Source organism: Aotus nancymaae, unplaced genomic scaffold (assembly GCF_030222135.1).
Source record: "Aotus nancymaae isolate 86718 unplaced genomic scaffold, 86718_ANA_hifiasm-v0.15.2.pri h1tg000030l, whole genome shotgun sequence".
Lineage (NCBI taxonomy): Eukaryota > Metazoa > Chordata > Mammalia > Primates > Aotidae > Aotus > Aotus nancymaae.
This window is the reverse complement of record NW_026988443.1, coordinates 1,176,799-1,197,000: the sequence shown is the minus strand read 5'-3', so window position 1 is coordinate 1,197,000 and position 20,202 is coordinate 1,176,799. Positions and strand designations below refer to the sequence as shown.

The window sequence follows — 20,202 nt, the reverse complement described above, 5'->3', positions numbered from 1 at the left end:
GGCCGAGGCGGGTGGATCAGGAGGTCAAGAGTTGGAGACCAGCCTGGCCAACATGGCGAAACCCCCGTCTCTACCAAAAATACGAAAATTAGCAGGGTGTGATGGCAGGCACCTGTAATCCCAACTACTCAGGAAGCTGAGGCAGAAGAATCGCTTGAAACTGGAAGGCGGAGATTGCAGTGTGCCGAGATCGGGCTATTACAATCCAGCCTGGGCAAAAGAGCAAAACTCCATCTCAAAAAAAAGAAAAGAAAACAAAACAAAACAAAAATTAGCTGGGCTTGGTGGCGCATGCCTATAATCCCAGCTACAGGGGAGGCTGAGGCAGGACTAGGAAGTCGGAGGTTGCAGTGAGCCGAGCTCTTGTCATTGCACTCTAGCCTGGCGACAGAGCGAGACTCCATCTCAAAAAATGTATAATAATAATTGTAGCATTTATTAAGTGCTTATTACTAAGCAGTAGGCACATTTTGAGCTTTGCGTGGTTTCATTTGTTCTTTATAACAGTGGTGCAGGTACTCTCATCTCTGTTTTATAGAAGAGGAAACAAAAGCACATTGTTTGAATGGAGAGTAGTTTTCTGAGTGATCAGTTCATGATGACCTTTGCTTTGCTCTGCACCTTATAACTGTAGACTTGAGAGGGCTGTTTGTGGTCTCAAGGTAAAATGGGCCTAATCACAAATGTTAATTTGATCCTGATTCTGTAGGGTTTCCATTTTCTTCTGATCCAGGTAGCTCTTAAGTACAGTCATTTACAAATGGAAAACCACCTTCATGATTGAGGAAACATTGGTTACCTGACTTGTGTTTAATGATAGCATGTTCATATTGTAACTCTTAAGGCTCTGTGTGACAACCTCCTAGGAAGGCATCAAGAACATCCCTTAGAATAGCTGTTGCTTTGGGAGGCCGAGGCGGGTGGATCACGAGGTCAAGAGATCGAGACCATCCTGGTCAACATGGTGAAACCCCGTCTCTACTAATACAAAAAAATTAGCTGGGCACGGTGGCGCGTGCCTGTAATCCCAGCTACTCAGGAGGCTGAGGCAGGAGAATTGCCTGAACCCAGGAGGCGGAGGTTGCGGTGAGCCGAGATCGCGCCATTGCACTCCAGCCTGGGTAACAAGAGCGAAACTCCGTCTCAAAAAAAAAGAATAGCTGTTGCTAGCATAACGACATTGTTTTATGAGTAATATATAAAACTAGATTGCTTTATTATAGCTTTATGTCTTCATTTATAGACTACTTTGTAATAAGTCATATTCTGTAATCTTCAACATTTTGTATTTACATTTCTATTTTAAGCCCAGTTGAGACAAAATAGAATAATTTTCCTAAAGTTGTATTCATTTGTTTACACATCTCTGAATCTTTCTAGTCATTCTATACAAATGTTTCTGGAACTGTTTGTAACCTCTTTGTAGCCACAGTTTCATTTGCTGTATAATAAAAATTATCATACACAATAGCCAAAAGGTGGAAATGACCCACATGTCTATGAATAAACAAAATGTAGTGTGTGTGTGTGTGTGTGTGTGTGTGTGTGTGTATATATGTATATATAAAATGAAATATTCCATTTTTAAAAGAAGAGAAATTCTGGCAGGTCGCAATGGCTCACACCTGTAATCCCAGCTCTTTGGGAGACTGAGGCGGGCAGATCACCTGAGGTCAGGAGTTCGAGACCAGCCCTGCCAACATGGCAAAACCCTATCTCTACTAAAAATACAAAAATAGCTGTTCATGGTGGCACACGCCTGTAATCCCAGCTACTCAGGAGGCTGAGGGAGGAGAATCACTTGAACCCAGGAGGCTGAGGTTGCAGTGAGCAGAGATCAAGCCATTGTACTCCAACCTGGGCAACAAGAGTGAAACTCCATCTCAGAAAAAAAAAAAGAGGGATATTCTGACACTGCAACATGGATGAACGAACATTGAATATATTATGCTCAATGAAATAATTGAGACATAAAAGGAAAAATATGATTTCACTTATATGAAGTATATAGAGTAGTCAAACTCAGAGGAAAGAAGGTAGAATTGCCTGGGGGGTTAGAATGGGAGTTTAATGGGTACAGTTTCCATTTGCATTTGTAAAGATAAGTTCTAGAGATAGATGTGGTAACTGTATAATAATGTGAATGTACTTAATGCCACTGAACTATACATTTAAATGTGATTAAAATGGTAAATTTTAGGTGTATTTTACCACAATAAGAAGTCATTTTTAATTAAGATATCCAAATGTATCATAAAAAAAGAAAAAAAAATTCAAATATATCATTGTTTATCTCTAAATGGATCGGTTGAACTTAATGAAATCCATTGATTCAATTTATTATTAAATCTATTGCATTCAGAGGTAAGGAGCCAAAAAATTCCAAATGGTGGCTTGGTTTCACTAAAGTTCAAAGATCACTAGCCCATGATGAATAGTAAATTTTATTAAGTCAGAATCTTTAAATGCTGGTGTCATCCTTGCCTCTGAAACCAGCATTTAATGGTAATAGTTCTGCTGGGATAAATTCATGTTCCCTCTAAGTGAAGTTTAAAAGATCCCTGTTTCTTTGAAATTTGTTTATGCTTCTGAGGAAGAGTGCTTGCGGCAGAGCTCAGTTACTAGAGTTTGTCATGGGAAAAAAAAAGGGAGATGCATGGCATTGCTTGTTATTCAGTTAACCTTTTTCTCTTTCCAAAATTAGAACAATTTTGGAACTTCAATTTTTTAAACTATTCTCATTCATAAGTGGGTTTTGTGTGACTCACATTTCTTTGTTAATCTCAAAATGACATGTTGTTTTGATTTTTCTTAGATAATGAAACAGACCAGATTTTACTTGCAGCTTTATGTATAAGTCCTTGCCTTCCACCTCTTCAACTCATTATGTGAGAGGCATTTTGTCTTTAGTCATTGTTTTAAAAAATCAAAGTGAAATGACACAACATAAAATTAACCATTTTAAAGTGAACAATTCAGTGGCATTTAGTAGGCTCACAATATTGTACAATCACCACCTTTAGGTTCAAAACATATTCCCTACCCCCAAAAAGAAACTAAGTATCCATTAAGTAATTATATTCCTCAACCTCCCTCCTGGTAATCATCAGTCTACTTTCTGTTCCTATTTCATATAAGAGGAGTCATACAATATGTGGCTTTTTATGTCTAGCTTCTTTTATTTACATGTTTTCTAGGTTTGTTTATGTAGCATGTAGCAATACTTCATTCCATTTTATGGCTAATATTCTGTAATTGGATATATATACCACAATTTGTTTATCCATCTGTTAATTCTTCAGTCATTTTTTTGGTTAAATATCTAAACATTCTAAAACCATTGTATTCATTTATGCAGTGAGCATTTATGGAGCACCCATTACGTATTAAAGCAGTGTGTTGGGTCCCAAGGATGTAAAAATGACCATTTATAATGATAATATGATGCATGCTGTGGTGGAGATGTAAGCAGTGTTTATATGACTTGAAGAAGTGGTTAATTCTTCTTGGCAGGGAGATTGAATTGATTCTGCAAGCAGATTTTTGCTGATGGCGAGGAGAAGCATGTCTAGATCTATTTTGTCCACTGTAGTTGTAGATCTGTATATTTGAAATGGTGTAAGCTATTTGAGGAGAGTGCTCTTTATTGTTTTATACTAAAAGTCACTAACAATTTCAGCTATTTTATTTCTAAACTGTTTAGTCTTTTGTTATGCCAAGGAGGGGCTGGTCAGTGTTCTTGTAAACTAGTTCCTTAGTCTGTCTAAGACTAAAATGCAGATAATAAATAGTCTACAGGAAAAGAGAGGCTTTAGAGATTTGGTTTCGGCTATACCTACCACAAGACTTAGATTGGTTGGATGGCTATGTCCAGGTTGGATTCAAGAGTGTTAGCAGAATACAGCCATGAACTACCACTGCAAGTTTCTTTGAGGCCAGCCTACTACAAGAATGTTGAGTCAGTTTCTGCGAGAGAGGCAATTCTTTGTACACATACTGTTCTCCTTTGTCAATCTTATTCTGTTAACTTCAGTGATGGGGCACAGCTCTGTGTGCAGCAGCTGTCAATAATTGGCAAATGGTTTGAGGTACAGAGCTGGAGTGATCCTTTTGTGACAGTCTTGGAGAAGAACTCTGACTAGGACTATAGAAGTAACATATTTGCTATAAGAATGTGCTTAAGACGTTAGTGGAATTTTTTATTTTTCAGCCTACAACACAGCAGTCCCCTCAGGATGAGCAGGAAAAGCTCTTGGATGAAGCCATACAGGCTGTGAAGGTCCAATCATTCCAAATGAAGAGATGTCTGGTAAGAGTGGAAGTATGGGAGGCACAGTTACAGTCCATGTGTTCCTAAGGAAGCATCTGCAGTGTTTTCTAGAATTAGGTGGCACCACTGTTTCTGGTAAATCTTCACTGTCTGCCAGCATCTGTCTTCAGTCTCATTTCTCTCAAGCACTGTGTGGAGCAATTTCAACAGAGCCCTGTTTACTCACATGTATATTTATGGTTTGAGATTGTCTGTTTTCCCCACTAGAATACAAGCTTGGAAGAACAAGAGACCCTTCCTTTTATTTCCGTATTACCATATTATTACCACACCAGTGTCTGACCAGAATTACTAGCCTTCTTAGTTCTGTGCCTCAGACCTGAGGAGTACTTACCATATAGTAGGTACTCAGTAAATATTTGTTGAATGAATGGATTTAAATGCTTTGCATTTGAATTATTCAGCTTTTTTTCTAAATATTTTGAAAACTTTAATTTATTTCTTGAATACATTGTAGAAACTAGCTTAAAAATTATACTTAACATTTATATCTTCATATTCTAAAAGATAAAGTAAGAGATTATCTGTGTATATACTGTAGATACTCTGGATTGGTTGGTACTTTAAGTTACTGTGATGAAGATGATACTATCTTACCTTTGTAAAATGTCTTAAAGTTTCTAAAGCATAGGAATATGCTCTTGTGTCTTTTATTGGTTTCATTCCCAACAAATTGGAAATGAAAAATAAATGTCTTGGAATGGAGAAGATGGGTTTGCTATTGCTTGCTTCTTTCTCTTTCTGTGTAAGGATAGTGTTTCCCCTATCTCAAGGAATTGCCTGCGTTTCTGAGTTAAGTGGAACATATGGGCATTGGGAGGGTTTGAGGAATGCAAGAGGAAAGCAAACTTAACACGGATAGTCATTTCAGACAGCTCTGAAGAGTCTTTAACCTGTGACAAAGCCATATCAGGATAGTATGTTGCTTCACCTGAATGGGTATGCCAGTTCTCTCGATTGCAGGTAAAATGTGATTAATGGACTAGTTTCCTAGTCTCTATAAATTGAAAAGATTAGCAGTCTGTCAAGAAGCTTGCAGTACTAGATATGTAAGTCTTACTAAGAATCATGCATCTTTTTCCTTTCAGTAGAGAAGGCAAGGTGAAACTATCTAAAGTTGATTTTTTTATGTGGTTATATCATTTAAGTGCTGTATTCTTTTAAAACTATGTAACAAGTCCTCGATGTAAAGAGTTTGTACAACCAAGATAAATGTTTATTTAAATTAAGCCTTCTTATCTATTCTTTCTTTATTTCTGTAGGACAAAAACAAGCTTATGGATGCTCTAAAACATGCGTCTAATATGCTTGGTGAACTCCGGACTTCTATGTTATCACCAAAGAGCTACTATGAACTTTGTATCTTTTGAATGTTGAAGACTAAATATTTGGACCATACCTTTTTCTTGATAAGGCAATTTTGTTCGTTCTTTATGAAGTTTTTCTGGAGTTATCTTATTCTTTGTTAACTTAGTCACATGGCACACCGCCATGCAGATATGCTAAGTGAGAAAAATGCTTTGAGAGTACCTCTTTCTTTCTTACGCTTAAATGTGTTTAAGTGTGTTGTCAGTGCATCTCAATTTTCAGACCCTTCATGAAGGATATTCAAGCTGTGAGTCAGTTGGTTCTTCAGTGCTTAGATTTTGTTATGCAGCACTCTTAAATGGACAGGAATTTAATCATTTGCCATTTCAAAACCCATTAGCAGTCTGACAGGTAACCATTGTATTTACTGCTTTGCTTCACCACATGTTCTTTAAAACCCTTACGTTAAAGTAAGATAAGCCCAACTAAAATTCTATCTTCACTTGAACGCTCTCTCCTTTTTTTTTTTTTTTTTGAGACGGAGTTTCGCTCGTTACCCAGGCTGGAGTGCAATGGCGCGATCTCGGCTCCCCGCAACCTCCGCCTCCTGGGTTCAGGCAATTCTCCTGCCTCAGCCTCCTGAGTAGCTGGGATTACAGGCACGCGCCACCATGCCCAGCTAATTTTTTGTATTAGTAGAGACGGGGTTTCACCATGTTGACCAGGATGGTCTCGATCTCTTGACCTCGTGATCCACCCGCCTCGGCCTCCCAAAGTGCTGGGATTACAGGCTTGAGCCACCGCTCCCGGCCTCCTTTTTTTTTTTTTGAGACACAATCTTGCTCTGTTGCACAGGCTGGAGTGCAGTGGCACTCTCTCAGTTCGCTGCAACCTCTGCCTCCCAGGTTCAAGCGATTCTTCTGCCCCAGCCTCCTGAGTAGCTGGGACTACAGGCACGCACTACCATGCCTGGCTAATATTTGTATTTTTAGTAGAGACAGGGTTTCACCATATTGACCAGGCTGATCTCAAACTCCTGACCTCGTGATCCGCCCGCCTTCGCCTCCCAAAGTGTTGGGATTACAGGTGTGAGCCACTGCATCTGGCCTGAACACTCTCTTAAAGAACTAAAACTTAAGATATCTGCCCAGTAGTTAATAATGACTCCAAGAAGTTTCAGAGTTTTGCTTAGATTGGCTTACCTTTATTTTTAGTCCTTAATCATAATTAAAAGATATGGCCATTTCTGATGAACTGCACTACTTGGAGGTCTACCTGACAGATGAGTTTGCTAAAGGAAGAAAAGTGGCAGATCTCTATGAACTTGTACAGTATGCTGGAAACATTATCCCAAGGCTGTAAGTAATTACAAGTCGTAGGACTTTTGTGTCTGTATTTCCCACTTTATATTATGTCCCTTATGATTATAAGTTTAAAAAAAGTTTTAAGGGTAATTTCTTAACAAATTGAGAGTAATATTTTGGTAGATACTCTCATTTGTGTTAGAGTAACTAGATTTACGTTTTATATAGATATTTGAGGAATTTTGCAAATAAAAAATGGACATGCCATTTTGTTTAATGTCTTGGCTGTTAGAAAAATTAATATGACAATTATTCTCTTCCTAATATGTTTAAAGGTAATATCTATCTTGTATGTATACAGTGTTTATGTGTGTGGTATTTTTAGAGGTTAGTCAGTGGTTATATTTTAAACAGATACTTTCCTTGTCCTGGAGGAGAAAACAACATGATTTCTGCCTTGTTTATTTAATGTTTTGTTCAATGTGTTTGGAACTAATCAAATTCTTGATTTGAATATTTTATTTCTAATCAGCATTTCTTCATAATTCTCCTAGTTACCTTTTGATCACAGTTGGAGTTGTATATGTCAAGTCATTTCCTCAGTCAAGGAAGGATATTTTGAAAGATTTGGTAGAAATGTGCCGTGGTGTGCAGCATCCCTTGAGGGGTCTGTTTCTTCGAAATTACCTTCTTCAGTGTACCAGAAATATCTTACCTGATGAAGGAGAACCAACAGAGTAAGTGATTTTCTTTCTTGATTTTGTTGCAATATTTCTTTCATTGTAGAATGTATAAAAGTGTGGAAACATGCACAGAAATAAGAAAATAAGTATCAATAATTCTTCCATCCAGTCAGCCATTTAGGTAGCATTTGTGTATAGATTTCCTTTATAATCTAGAACTCCTGAGTATATGTGGTGTGATCTAAAATGTACTCTTATGCAAATTATATCTTTGGATGATTAGGACCTGCTTTTTTTTTTCATTTAATGTAATTGAGCGTTTTTCCATTACATTAAATATTTTTTGAAAATACAACGTTTTAAAGAGGGTTTTATTTGGAAATTTAATTTGTAATGAAATAATGAAGTATGAGCTAGCTGGATTTCCTAATTGTTCCTTTAATGTCTATCAGATTTTATAATTTATAGACTGCTAGTTACCTTGGAATATAAATGATTTGAATTATCTGTTTCAAGTTAGCTATTAACTCCAGAAAAGAAAAAATTAAAAGCCATTCAGAGACACCCGTCTCTTGTATAACCAGTATTCTATCATCCAAGCCTACTGCACTTTTATCCCACAGCAGGGGCAGATGCTTAGCCAACTGTGGTCTTCAGTGGGGTGAGCTGTTCACTTGGCAGGTCCCCAGATTAAAGAACTTCATTCATTGTTTTAAAAAGTTTATTCATTTATTTTCTTTTTTAAAAAAAATTTTAATCTTTTATTTTTCAGTTTGCCCTGACAGATTCTGTTTTTTAAAAAAATATTTTCATTTATTTCTAAGATGTACAATTCAATGGTTTAAACAGTACAGAAAATATAAAAAATTTAACAATGTAGAGAAATTGATGAAGTTAATTTGCTTTATTACATTTTGACTGTCCATTTTGAGCATTTAATTAGGCAATCAATGAAAATTTTTGAAAGCTACTGAAGTCTCCATCCTAGGAGATATAGAAAAATAAAGCAGGAAATCCGTGGTCTCTTTCCTCACAAAGCTTACATTCCAATTAAAAACAAAATATTCAACAGTAAAATGATATAGTTAGCAGTACACTGTTAAGTGTTAAATTTTTTAGCCTTTTGTTTTTGTTTTTGGTTTGTAGGGAGTGGGTCTCATTATGTTGTCCAGGCTGGTTTTAAACTCCTGGCCTAAAGCGATAGTCCTGCCTTGGCCTCCCAAAGCACCGGAATTTCAAACATGAGCCACCATGCCCATCCTTCTGGGCTTTCTGAATTAAGGAAGTTGCCATAAGAGCAAATCCAGTTGGCCCAGGCTAGGGAGTTGGGGAAAGTAATTTGTGCTTTAAATTTATACTATCCTCTCCGTGGTACTTTTTTCCCTAGAGTCTGTTCCTTTTGAAATTTAACACTAAGCCAATGAAATTAAAAGTATTTTTTTTATATAAAGCATTGGTATACTACAGAGATAAGAAGGAAATACACAAATGAGAAGGATAGTAGTAAGTTGGTCCTATAAATACTGTGTAAAGACTTTTCTGTTTCTTTGCAGCGAAGAAACAACTGGCGATATCAGTGATTCCATGGATTTTGTACTGCTCAACTTTGCAGAAATGAACAAGCTTTGGGTGCGAATGCAGCATCAGGGACATAGCCGAGATAGAGAAAAAAGAGAACGAGAAAGACAAGAACTGAGAATTTTAGTGGGAACAAATTTGGTGCGCCTCAGTCAGTTGGAAGGTGTAAATGTGGAACGTTACAAACAGGTTCATATCTTTTTATTTGTTACCTCTTATGTTCTGAGATAAACTGAAATCTGATTTTTAAAATCAGAATATTTTTGTTATATAATATTACATTGAAAAACATATTAAAGTTGCTTTTATTGAAGAAGACCCAAATAAATGGAAAGATGTATGTGCAGTGTTTGTGGATTGGAAGACTTAATATTGTCAAGATAGCATTTAAAAAAAAAATTGATCTATAGCTCCTATGTAATCTTAGTCAAAATCCTAACATTTATATGAAGAAGCAAAGAACCTGGAACAGCTACAACAAATTTGAAAAAGAAGAACAAAATTGAAAGACCCAAGCAGCCTGAATTCGTGATTTACTCTAAAGCTACAGTGAGATCCTGAGAGGTATTGGTGAAAAGGATAGACACACAAATCAATGGTGGGGTAGGGGGGAGGAATAAAGCAAGGAATGGCAGACTTTACCTGTGAAGGACCAGATAATAAATGGTTTTTGGCTTTGCAAGACATATGCTGTACAAGTTTGTCCAACCTGTGGCCCTGGACAGCTTTGAGCATGGCCCAATATAAATTTGTGAGCTTTAAAACATGAGTTGTTTTGCTTCTTTTTTTAAAGCTCATCAGCTATCATTAATGTATTTTATGTGTGGCCCAAGACAATTCTTGTAATTCTTCTTCAAGCCAAAAGATTGGACACCTTTGGTCTGTAATAACACTGCAGGTATGGTGCAAAAGCAGCCACAGACAATATGGAAGTGAATGGATATGGCTGTGTTCCAGTAAAACTTTATTTGTAAAAACAAGCAGCAACTCAATTTACTGATCTCTGAATAGACAATCCATAATAGACCCAGATATTTATCATCAGTTATTTTTGATAAAAGTACAAAGGCAACCTTTTCAGCAAGTGGTTCTGCAGCAATCGTACATCTATATGCAAACAAAAAACTGAACCTTGACCCATTCCTCATACCATATATAAAAAACATAGAAATCGATCAAGACCTAAATATAGAACCTAAAACTGTTAGAAGAAAACACAGAGGAAATCTTTATGACCTAGAATTAGACAAAGATTTCTGAGGACACACAAAAAAGCACAAGCCATGAAGAAAAAAGCTCACTTTTGAGAGGCCAAGGCAGATGGATCACTTGAGTCCGAGAGTTTGAGATAATCCCAGGCCACATAGGGATACCCCATCTCCACAAAAAAGTACCAAAATTAGCTGGGCATGGTGGAATGTACCGTAGTCCCAGCAACTCGGGAGGCTTGAGGTGGGAGGATGGCTTGAGCCCAGGAGGTAGACATTGCATTGAGTAGTGCACCACTGTACTCCAGCCTGGGCAACAGAACAGGACCTTGTCTCAGAAAAAAGCTTTTAAAGTTTAGAAGTGAAGTCTTGGTGAGAAGAATCTCAAATACGACTTTCAAGTTAGTAGTTCAAATGTGTTAATAGAGGAATAGCTTAATAATTTTTTTTTTTTTTGAGACGGAGTTTGCTTTGTTTCCCAGGCTGGAGTACAGTGGTGCAGTTCTCGGCTCACTGCAGTCTCTATTTCCCGAGTTCAAACAGCTCTCCTGCCTCAGCCTCCTGAGTAGCTGGGATTACAGGCACATGCCACCATGCCCAGCTAATTTTTGTATTTTTAGTAGAGACAGGGTTTCACCATGTTGGCCAGGCTGGTCTTGAACTCCTGACCTCATGATCTGCCCACCTTGACCTCCCAAAGTGCTGGGATTATAGGCGTGAACCACCACACCTGGCCAGTTTAAGATTTTGAGAACACATTTTAACCCTTAATGTTTGTTTTTTTTCTCTTTTAGATTGTTCTGACTGGCATATTGGAGCAAGTTGTAAACTGTAGGGATGCTTTGGCTCAAGAATATCTCATGGAATGTATTATTCAGGTAGGTGGGAACATTTTTTTTTAAAGGAACCATTTTATCTTTCATTAAATTTCATCGTTTTGAAAACATTTTGATGGAATAGGAAATAAGCTTTCCTGGTTGGGTGTGGTGGCTCCCACCTGTAATCCCAACACTTTGGGAGTGAGTTCAAGGTGGGAGGATCTCTTGAGGCCAAGAATTCAAACCAGCCTGGGCAACATAGCAAGATGCCATTTCTATTAAAAATTTAAATAATTTTTTTAATGTTTCTTTTTTTCATGTAATTGTTCTCCTAAAAATAATTTTTTTAAAAAAATTTTTTTCTGCTGTAATCCTAGCACTTTGGGAGGCTGAGGTGGTGGATCACCTGAGGTCAGGAGTTCAAAACCAGCCTGGCCATCATAGTGAAACCCTGTCTTTTTAAAAAAAAAAAAAAAAAAAAAAAAGAATTTTTCTGTTTCCAACTCATAACTTGGTCTTTGTATCAGTGTAGTTTATTTTCCCCCAAAATGTAGGAATGAGTAATCTGAATTTTCTAGATCTCAGTAGCTTTAGTTTAATTGTAGGTGCACTTTGTTTATTGGAATATTTCTGTCTGAGCTTATGTTTAGAGAGGTTCAAAAGTAATATATTTGAATTTAGTTGTGTAAGATTAGAATGGGTTTTTTTTTTCCCCACAAATGTGAACTTTAAATGCCATATGTGAGTTCTCAATATTATGTGAAATACTTTTACTTTTATTGATCATTTGATTTTCAGGTTTTCCCTGATGAATTTCACCTCCAGACTTTGAATCCTTTTCTTCGGGCCTGTGCTGAGTTACATCAGAATGTAAATGTGAAAAACATAATCATTGCTTTAATTGATAGGTAAGACCTTCCAACACTGGAGGATAAATGCTCTGACTTGGGAATAATGAATTTTAAACATTTTTTGAATTCTTTCTGTTTTATCTTTATCATATAAATGATCCTAATGTAATTATACTATAAATAATTTTAAAACCTTTTGGGCTCATACAAAATATGGAAAAGCAATAAAGAATTAAGATGTCATCCATGATGCCACTGCCTAAACCCTGTATTTTTTAAAATAAAGAATTTTTGGGTTTTTTTTTAGATTAGCTTTATTTGCTCACCGTGAAGATGGACCTGGAATCCCAGCAGATATTAAACTTTTTGATATATTTTCACAGCAGGTGGCTACAGTGATACAGGTTTGTGTAGCTTTTCTCCTAATTCCTCAAAACTTTGAAACATCTCTGCCTTCCTTTTACAGTTTTTTAAAATAAATTGGATTTTTCTAAACATTCCAGTCTAGACAAGACATGCCTTCAGAGGATGTTGTATCTTTACAAGTGTCTCTCATTAATCTTGCCATGAAATGTTACCCTGATCGTGTGGACTATGTTGATAAAGTTCTAGAAACAACAGTGGAGATATTCAATAAGCTCAACCTTGAACAGTAAGTCAGTTACATTTTTGTAAAAATCCTCATAAAGGTATTTTTTTCTCAGATTTGCTATTCTTTCTCAATTGTTTTTTGAAATGCTGCCATTTGTTTTGTTTTAATCATGCATTAAGATTGTCATGCTTAGCACTACTAGGGGCAGAAAGTGGCGACCAATTACCTGGTCGTGTATGTTAATGAAATCGTGGTACCCGTGGACCATAGGCAGTCTTCAGAGACCAGTGTTCTCAATTTGGATCCCTTTCTGTGTATTAGGGGCATCCAGTCTTTTGGCTTCCCTGGGCTACATTAGAAGAAGAATTTTCTTGGGCCACACATAAAATACACTAACAATAACAATAGCTAATGAGCTTTAAAAAAAAAAATCACAAAACTCATAATGTTTTAAGAAAGTTTATGAATTTGTGTTGGGCCACATTCAAAGCCATCCTGGGCCGTAAGTGGCCTTTGGGCTGCAAGTTAGACAAGCTTGCTGTATGTGAATGAGTTTGTTCTTAAACTGGTAAGGAAATTGTCAGGCAGTATTTATTTCTGTAATAAGTGTTTTCCTACGAATAAGTACATGGTGAAAAATGAGGGGTGTGTGTATATTTAACGTGCAGAATTAAATTGGTTTAAATATCTTTTCTATTTTGAGCTTTGATTTTGATACCTTCAAGGAAAGTATCAACAGTGCTGCTTCCAACTTGAAGCCTCCTCAGCTCTTCTGTCTTAGACCTATGGCATCCTCTAGTGGCCACTATGGGCAGCTCTGATACTGTTATCTTCCCCAGCAGTTCCCTTCCTGCTTCATTCGCCACTGCTCTGGACTTGGGTCAAGCCAGGCCAACCACCCCCCATCCCCTGCATGTTCTTCAGAATTTTACCTCATGTAATCTTCCTCCTTTCTATCTCCCTCCCAGTGGTTTACCTGCATCAAGAAAATTTCTTCTTTTTTCCCCCTCTTTGTATTACCCTTTTTCTTTTGGTCATTTTTGTTTTTGTGTGTGTGTGAGCTGAAAACAAGGCCAGATATTGAATGATAAGTGTGAGAGAAAATTAAATGATATGCCAGGTGCAGTGGCTTGCACCTGTAATCCCAGCTATTTGGGAGAATCCCAGCTATTTGAGTTGGGAGAATCACTTGAGCCAGGAGTTTGAGACCAGCCTGGGCAACATATGGAGACCCTGTCTCTAATAAAAAAATTAAAAATTAAAAATATTTTAATTTAAAAAACTAAATGATCTATCTATGTCTTCTCCCTCCAAGTAAATTTTAAAGTAAAAACAGTCAAAATAATTAGAAATAGCTACCTCTAAAGAGGTTGTAATAAATGCCCCAATATGCCTCTCAGTCTACACAGTGCTTTTAGTAACGACTACCTAAAAGTCAGTCAGCCTGCCTTTTCTTAATCACCAACATCTGATGCAGAATAGATAGTTTACATATTTTTCTGTTGTGTTGAATTGCTGGTTTTGCATGGATTTTTTTCCCTACTTATTTTCATTGTGAATATACAATACTTGTTGGCTGCTCCCTGGGAACCAAACTACCACTTAAAATACTTTTCTTAGAAATGCCAAATTCTAAACAGTCATCTTATTAACTCCAGCTATTCCATCTGTTCATGAGTTGGAAATTGTATCTAGTTTTCTATCAACAGAATAGTAATAGATGAGTATACGCTTGTGTTCAGATAAGCAATTTTATCCTCTAGAAAGGAGGTTCTTACAGTCTTCTGGGGTAGTATGATTCACTTGACCCATTTCCTTTAATGTGTAATGAAAAATTTCAAATTCTTATGAAACAAATGCTATTTGTATATATAAAAAGTTAATTTTATTCATTAAGACTTCTGTTTTTCTTTTTGTAGTATTGCTACCAGTAGTGCAGTTTCAAAGGAACTCACCAGACTTTTGAAAATACCAGTTGACACTTACAACAATATTTTAACAGTCTTGAAATTAAAACATTTTCACCCACTCTTTGAGTACTTTGACTATGAGTCCAGAAAGAGCATGAGTTGCTATGTACTTAGTAATGTTCTGGATTATAACACAGAAATTGTCTCTCAAGACCAGGTAAGAAAATATCTATGTGTTATTTTAGGGAAACAGTGTTACAGTTTTACTTTGGACCTAGATACCTCAGATGGGAGGGGAGGGTAATTCAGTAGTAAAGAAAATTTGCAAGTAACTTATTCATTATATAAATTAGAAAATTGGAGATGTATAAAGAATTATAAAATATTTATAATTTCACCAGATAGAGATTAACCACTGTTAATTAACATTTTGTGCATATCTTTCCAGACTTTTATAAATATGTGTACTATGACATGCATGTGTATTGACTTTTTTTTTTTTTTTGAGATGGAGTCTCGCTCTGTTGTCAGGCTGGAGTACAGTGGTGCGATCTTGGCTCACTGCAACCTCTGCCTCCTGGGTTCAAGCGATTCTCCTGCCTCAGCCTCCCAAGTAGCTGGGATTACAGGCGCCCACCACCATGCCTGGCTAATTTTTGTATTTTTAGTAGAGATGGGATTTCACCATGTTGGCCAGGATGGTCTTGATCTCTTGACCTTGTGATCTGCCTGCTTTGGCCTCCCAAAGTGCTAGGATTAACAGGCATGAGCCACTGTGCCCAGCCATGTATTGACTTTCTAACCAAAAGGAATATCTTGTTGATACTGTATTGTAATTTTATACAACTGGAAACACTTTTGACAATGGCTTTATATGCCAGTGGTTTCACGTCAGTGGGTTTGTTTTGCCTTGCATGTTACAGGTGGATTCCATAATGAATTTGGTATCCACTTTGATTCAAGATCAGCCAGATCAACCTGTGGAAGACCCTGATCCAGAAGACTTTGCTGATGAGCAGAGCCTTGTGGGCCGCTTCATTCATCTGCTGCGTTCTGAGGACCCTGACCAGCAGTACTTGGTATGAGTTTACTCTTACTATAACCCTGTATCAGCTCCTAATGAAATCATGTGTTGAAGTGCTTAAAATGGTTTAATTCACTTTCTGATCTTAGAAGGTTTTGAAAGAATTGCAACTGAATTAAAGATTCATGGCATCCATGGACTTTTACTTTATATATAAACACATAAGTGTAAAATAAACTTCCAGAGCATGTGAGTAACAGTTCAGTTGCTCTGATTTCTTTTGCAGACTATTTGAAATTTGAAGAAAGTCTGTCTTTTTTTACTTGAGTGCTCATAGTTATTCCATGTTCATTTTTTTCTGAACTGTATATTGCTTATAATAAACTTAATAAGAAATATAATCCTTATATATAATTTTACTTTTCCAAATTTGCAAGTATAAGTTGTATTTGTCACATTGAAAATGTGAGGTTTTGGGGTTTTTTTCGTTTCTTGTTTTCTTTTTTGAAATGGAGTCTCGCTCTGTCGCCCAGGCTGGAGTGCAGTGGTGCGATCTCAGCTCACTGCAACGTCTGCCTCCTGGGTTCAAGCGATTCTCCTGCCTCAGCCTCCTGAGTAGCTGGGATTACAGGTGCACACCACCATACCCGGCTAATGTTTGTATCTTTTTTTTTAAATTTATTTATTTAACTTTAGATGCATACTATATCTGGCATTTCTCCCCATGATGTTTGTATTTTTGATAGAGACGGGGTTTCACCATGTTGGTCAGGCTGGTCTCGAACCCCTGACCTGGTGATCCGCCCACCTTGGCATGCTGGGATTACAGGCATGAGCCACCACACCTGCCTGAGTTTTGTTTTTTTGATGAAAGATTTAAAAATTCGTTTTGCCTTTTCCTTGTTTTCCCCTAATAAAGAACAGTCACGTGTTTCTCTCTTTATTATTAGTCCACAGAGAATCTTTGTGAAATGGTTAAACATGTTGCCCTAGTAGGGGTATCAGTGACCGATACTAGGTAATTTATTTCAGTGAAGGGTTAGCACGGTTGGCTGCTTAATTATTGTTTGGGCAAATTAGTTTAATCATTCTTGGATGCATAAGGTTGTTAGGCTGTTATGATGAAAAAGACACTTGCTTGAGGATTTCCTGACTGTCTCTCATCTTCTGTTGACTTACTTCATTGTAGTTGACACTCCTGTACGTCTTCATGATCAGTGTGAAATAAGAGGCTGACTTCTGTTGGTAGTGTGATGGTCTTTGTCTTGGCTTAGTGAAAAACATTCCAGGACAGTGGTATTGTGCTCTGTGACCTATGTGATCTGTGCAGAGTAACTGTCTGATTGAGTATTTGAATTGATTCCCTTATGTTTCTCTGTGAGATGGTGTGTCTGTGTGTTTTCATTTTCTGTTGCATATCAAATGTAGCAGCTGGGCATCATGGTGGGCGCCTATAATCGCAGGTACTCAGGAGGGTAAGGCAGGAGAATCACTTGAACTCGGAAGGCAGAGGTGTCAGTGAGCCGAGATTGTGCCATTGCACTTCAGCCTGGGCAACAAGAGTGAAACTCCATCTCAAAAAATAAATAAAGAAAGTATGCCTTTTGCATGTGGCTGATTGGTTATTCCCATGTATAGATGCCTTTAAAGATAGGATCATTAACTGTCACTGCCCCTAGGGGAAATTCATTTTCTTATCCATCTACCATATCAGAATTTCACAAAACCTGAATATGTCATTGTGTCACACATATTAAAAATTTTATGAACTGTGTGTTTTTCTTATAATTTTTTCTGAATTGGCTATATGTTGTGCCATTTCAGAAAAAATTCCAAGAAAAACAGTTTATGGAATATTTCACAAGTGGCTCTTTTAAAGTATATTAGCATTTTCCTTTATTTAAATGATCTTAATATTTTTCTGAATGAGGAGGTATGAGATGTACCGGTAATGTGCATATAGTTGTTTCGTATCATAGTAATAGTTAACATTTCTGAGGGTATGCCTTGTGCTAAGTAGTGGTAACACTTCACATGTGTCACTTGATCTTCCCAACAACCCTAGGAGTTTACAGAAACTTGTGGCTAAGAGAAGGTAAATAATTTGCCCAAGGCCACACATGTATTAAGTATTAGGATCTACTTTGAATCTCTGAGTCAGTCTTCACCGCCTAGTTTTCTTTCACAGCCTATTTTTCCTTTCTTTTCTTTTTTTTTCCCTGAGATAAAATCTTGCTCTGTCACCCAGGTGGAGTGCAGTGGCATGATCCCAGTTTACTGCAGCTTCTGTCTCCTGGGTTCAAGCAATTCTGCCTCAGCCTCCCGAGTAACTGGGATTAGAGATGTGTGCCACCACGCCCAGCTAATTTTTGTATTTTTAGCAGAGACAGGCTTTCCCTGTGTTGGCCAGGCTGGTCTCAAACTCCTGATCTCAAATGACCTGCCCACTTTCAGCCTTCCAAAGTGTTAGGATTATCGATGTGAGTCACTGCACCCAGCCAGAGCCTACATTCTTTATCAGCGCAGCATAGTTTGCACATGTGTGTGTGAAAATATATTTAAATATATCTTTGCTTATAACTCGCTATCTTGGGCAGGTTATACAACCTCTCTGAACCCCAGTCTTCCCCATTTGTGAAATCGGGTTGTATCTGTCTTTGGGTTATTGTGACAACTTGAGGAGATAAGAAATATACAAATTGCCTACCATTAAAGTATGGTACATTGTGTATAGTCACAAAATGTTAGCAATGTTGATTAGAGCCCACATTTATTTTACAAGTGATTAATCATAGTTTGGAATTTTTTTTCCTTAATTCTTTGATGTCAGATTTTGAACACAGCACGAAAACATTTTGGAGCTGGCGGAAATCAGCGAATTCGCTTCACATTGCCACCTTTGGTATTTGCAGCTTACCAGCTAGCTTTTCGATACAAAGAGAATTCTAAAGTGGTGAGTTTACTTTTAACTATTTCACTACTTTTTTCCTTTTTCATCACTCTGAGTGTGTGTTTTATATTATAAAAAATTTCAAACATACAAAAATAGACAGTGGTATAATAAAATCCCATTTTTAGTAACACTCTATTTGTTCCTTAACCTGTGCAAAGTGTTCCTAACAGTGATGTTGGTGGATCACATACTAGCTGAGGGATCACATAAAAAGCACTTAGAAATGCAAGATTAGGCTGGGCACAGTGGCTCAGGCCTGTAATCCCAGGTCTTTGGGAGGCTGAGGCAGGCAGATCACAAGATCAGGAGTTCAAGACCAGCCTGGCCAACATGGTGAAACCCTCTCTCTACTAAAAATAGAAATATTAGCTGGGCATGGTGGCAGGTGCCTGTAATCCCACTTACTCCAGAGGCTGAGGAGGGAGAATCACTTGAACCTGGGAGGCGGAGGTTGCAGTGAGCCGAGACTGTGCCATTGCACTCCAGCCTAAGCAACAAGAGCAAGACTCCGTCTCAAAAAAAAAAAAAAAAAAAATAGTGAACTTATGCTAAAACTTTTTCCTAAGTTCTTATTCAGGTTATCTTTAAAACCTAGGGAGAGGGCCTAGCATTGCAGTCATTTCTCTCTCAAGGCATATGATTGAATAATATGAGTTGTGGGCAACTTTTTATGAGCTTTTTTCTTCTTCAAACCAGAATCATGGCTTGAGTTTTCATGATATAGTTTTGTTTTGTTGTTGCTGTTTTTGAGATGGAGTCTTTTCTCTGTTGCCCAAGCTGGAGTGCAGTGGCACCATCTCAGCTCACTGCAACCTCTGCCTCCCGAGTTAAAGTGATTCTCCTGCCTCAGCCTCCCAAGTAGCAGGGACTACAGGCATGTGCCACCACACCCAGCTAATTTTTGTATTTTTAGTAGAGGCAGGGTTTCACCATGTTTGGCCAGGCTGATCTCGAACTCCTGACCTCAGGTGACCCACCCGCCTCAGCTTCCCAAAGTGCTGGGATTATAGGCGTAAGCCACCATGCCCAGCCTAATGTGTAGTTTTGAAGAAAATACCTCAAGCTCATGTACCTGAAAGTCAGACAGTCAGGTTTATGTTAAAGAACAACCTCCGTAACTTAATTTTGTTTACTTGTTTGTTTGTTTGTTTGGAGATAGGGTCTCACTCTGTCACCCAGGCTGGAGTGCTCACTCTTGGCTCACTGCAACCTCCACCTCGTCGGTTCAAGTGATTCTTGTGTCTCAGCCTCCTAAGTAGCTGGGATTACAGGTGTGCACCACCAAACCTAGCTAATTTTTGTATTTTTGGTAGAGACAGGGTCTCGCCTGTTGACCAGCTGGTCTTGAACTTGTGATCTCAAGTGATCCTCCTGCCTCAGCCTCCCAAAGTGCTGGGATTATAGGTGTGAGCCACTGCACCCAGCCTTAGTAGGGACTTAATTTTCTCATAATAGAGAAAAAAGATGTATTCATTAGACCTACCGGCATGAAATAGCAGCTTTTAGCCAATATTTATTAGGCCAGCTTATCATTCACTCTTTCCCAGCATTTATGGATAGGAATTTGTGACTATAACAATAAAAATAACAACCAGCCTACATTACAAAGCCATAGTAATTAAAACAGTGTGGCAGTATGGTAG

The 20,202-nt window shown here is 37.7% G+C and overlaps 1 protein-coding gene across 1 annotated transcript in view; it reads left to right on the top strand.

Annotated features, from left to right (window-relative positions):
- The window catches only part of VPS35 (VPS35 retromer complex component), a 30,792-nt gene that overhangs the window by 2,432 nt on the left and 8,158 nt on the right, over positions 1 to 20,202 (top strand). Inside the window, exons 2-13 of the mRNA XM_012443167.3 lie at positions 4,211 to 4,309; positions 5,593 to 5,689; positions 6,873 to 6,996; positions 7,497 to 7,679; positions 9,179 to 9,392; positions 11,206 to 11,289; positions 12,028 to 12,137; positions 12,388 to 12,484; positions 12,584 to 12,732; positions 14,592 to 14,799; positions 15,506 to 15,661; positions 18,437 to 18,559. Coding sequence (XP_012298590.1) covers positions 4,211 to 4,309; positions 5,593 to 5,689; positions 6,873 to 6,996; positions 7,497 to 7,679; positions 9,179 to 9,392; positions 11,206 to 11,289; positions 12,028 to 12,137; positions 12,388 to 12,484; positions 12,584 to 12,732; positions 14,592 to 14,799; positions 15,506 to 15,661; positions 18,437 to 18,559 — 1,644 coding nt within the window. The remainder of the gene's footprint in view (positions 1 to 4,210; positions 4,310 to 5,592; positions 5,690 to 6,872; positions 6,997 to 7,496; positions 7,680 to 9,178; positions 9,393 to 11,205; positions 11,290 to 12,027; positions 12,138 to 12,387; positions 12,485 to 12,583; positions 12,733 to 14,591; positions 14,800 to 15,505; positions 15,662 to 18,436; positions 18,560 to 20,202) is intronic.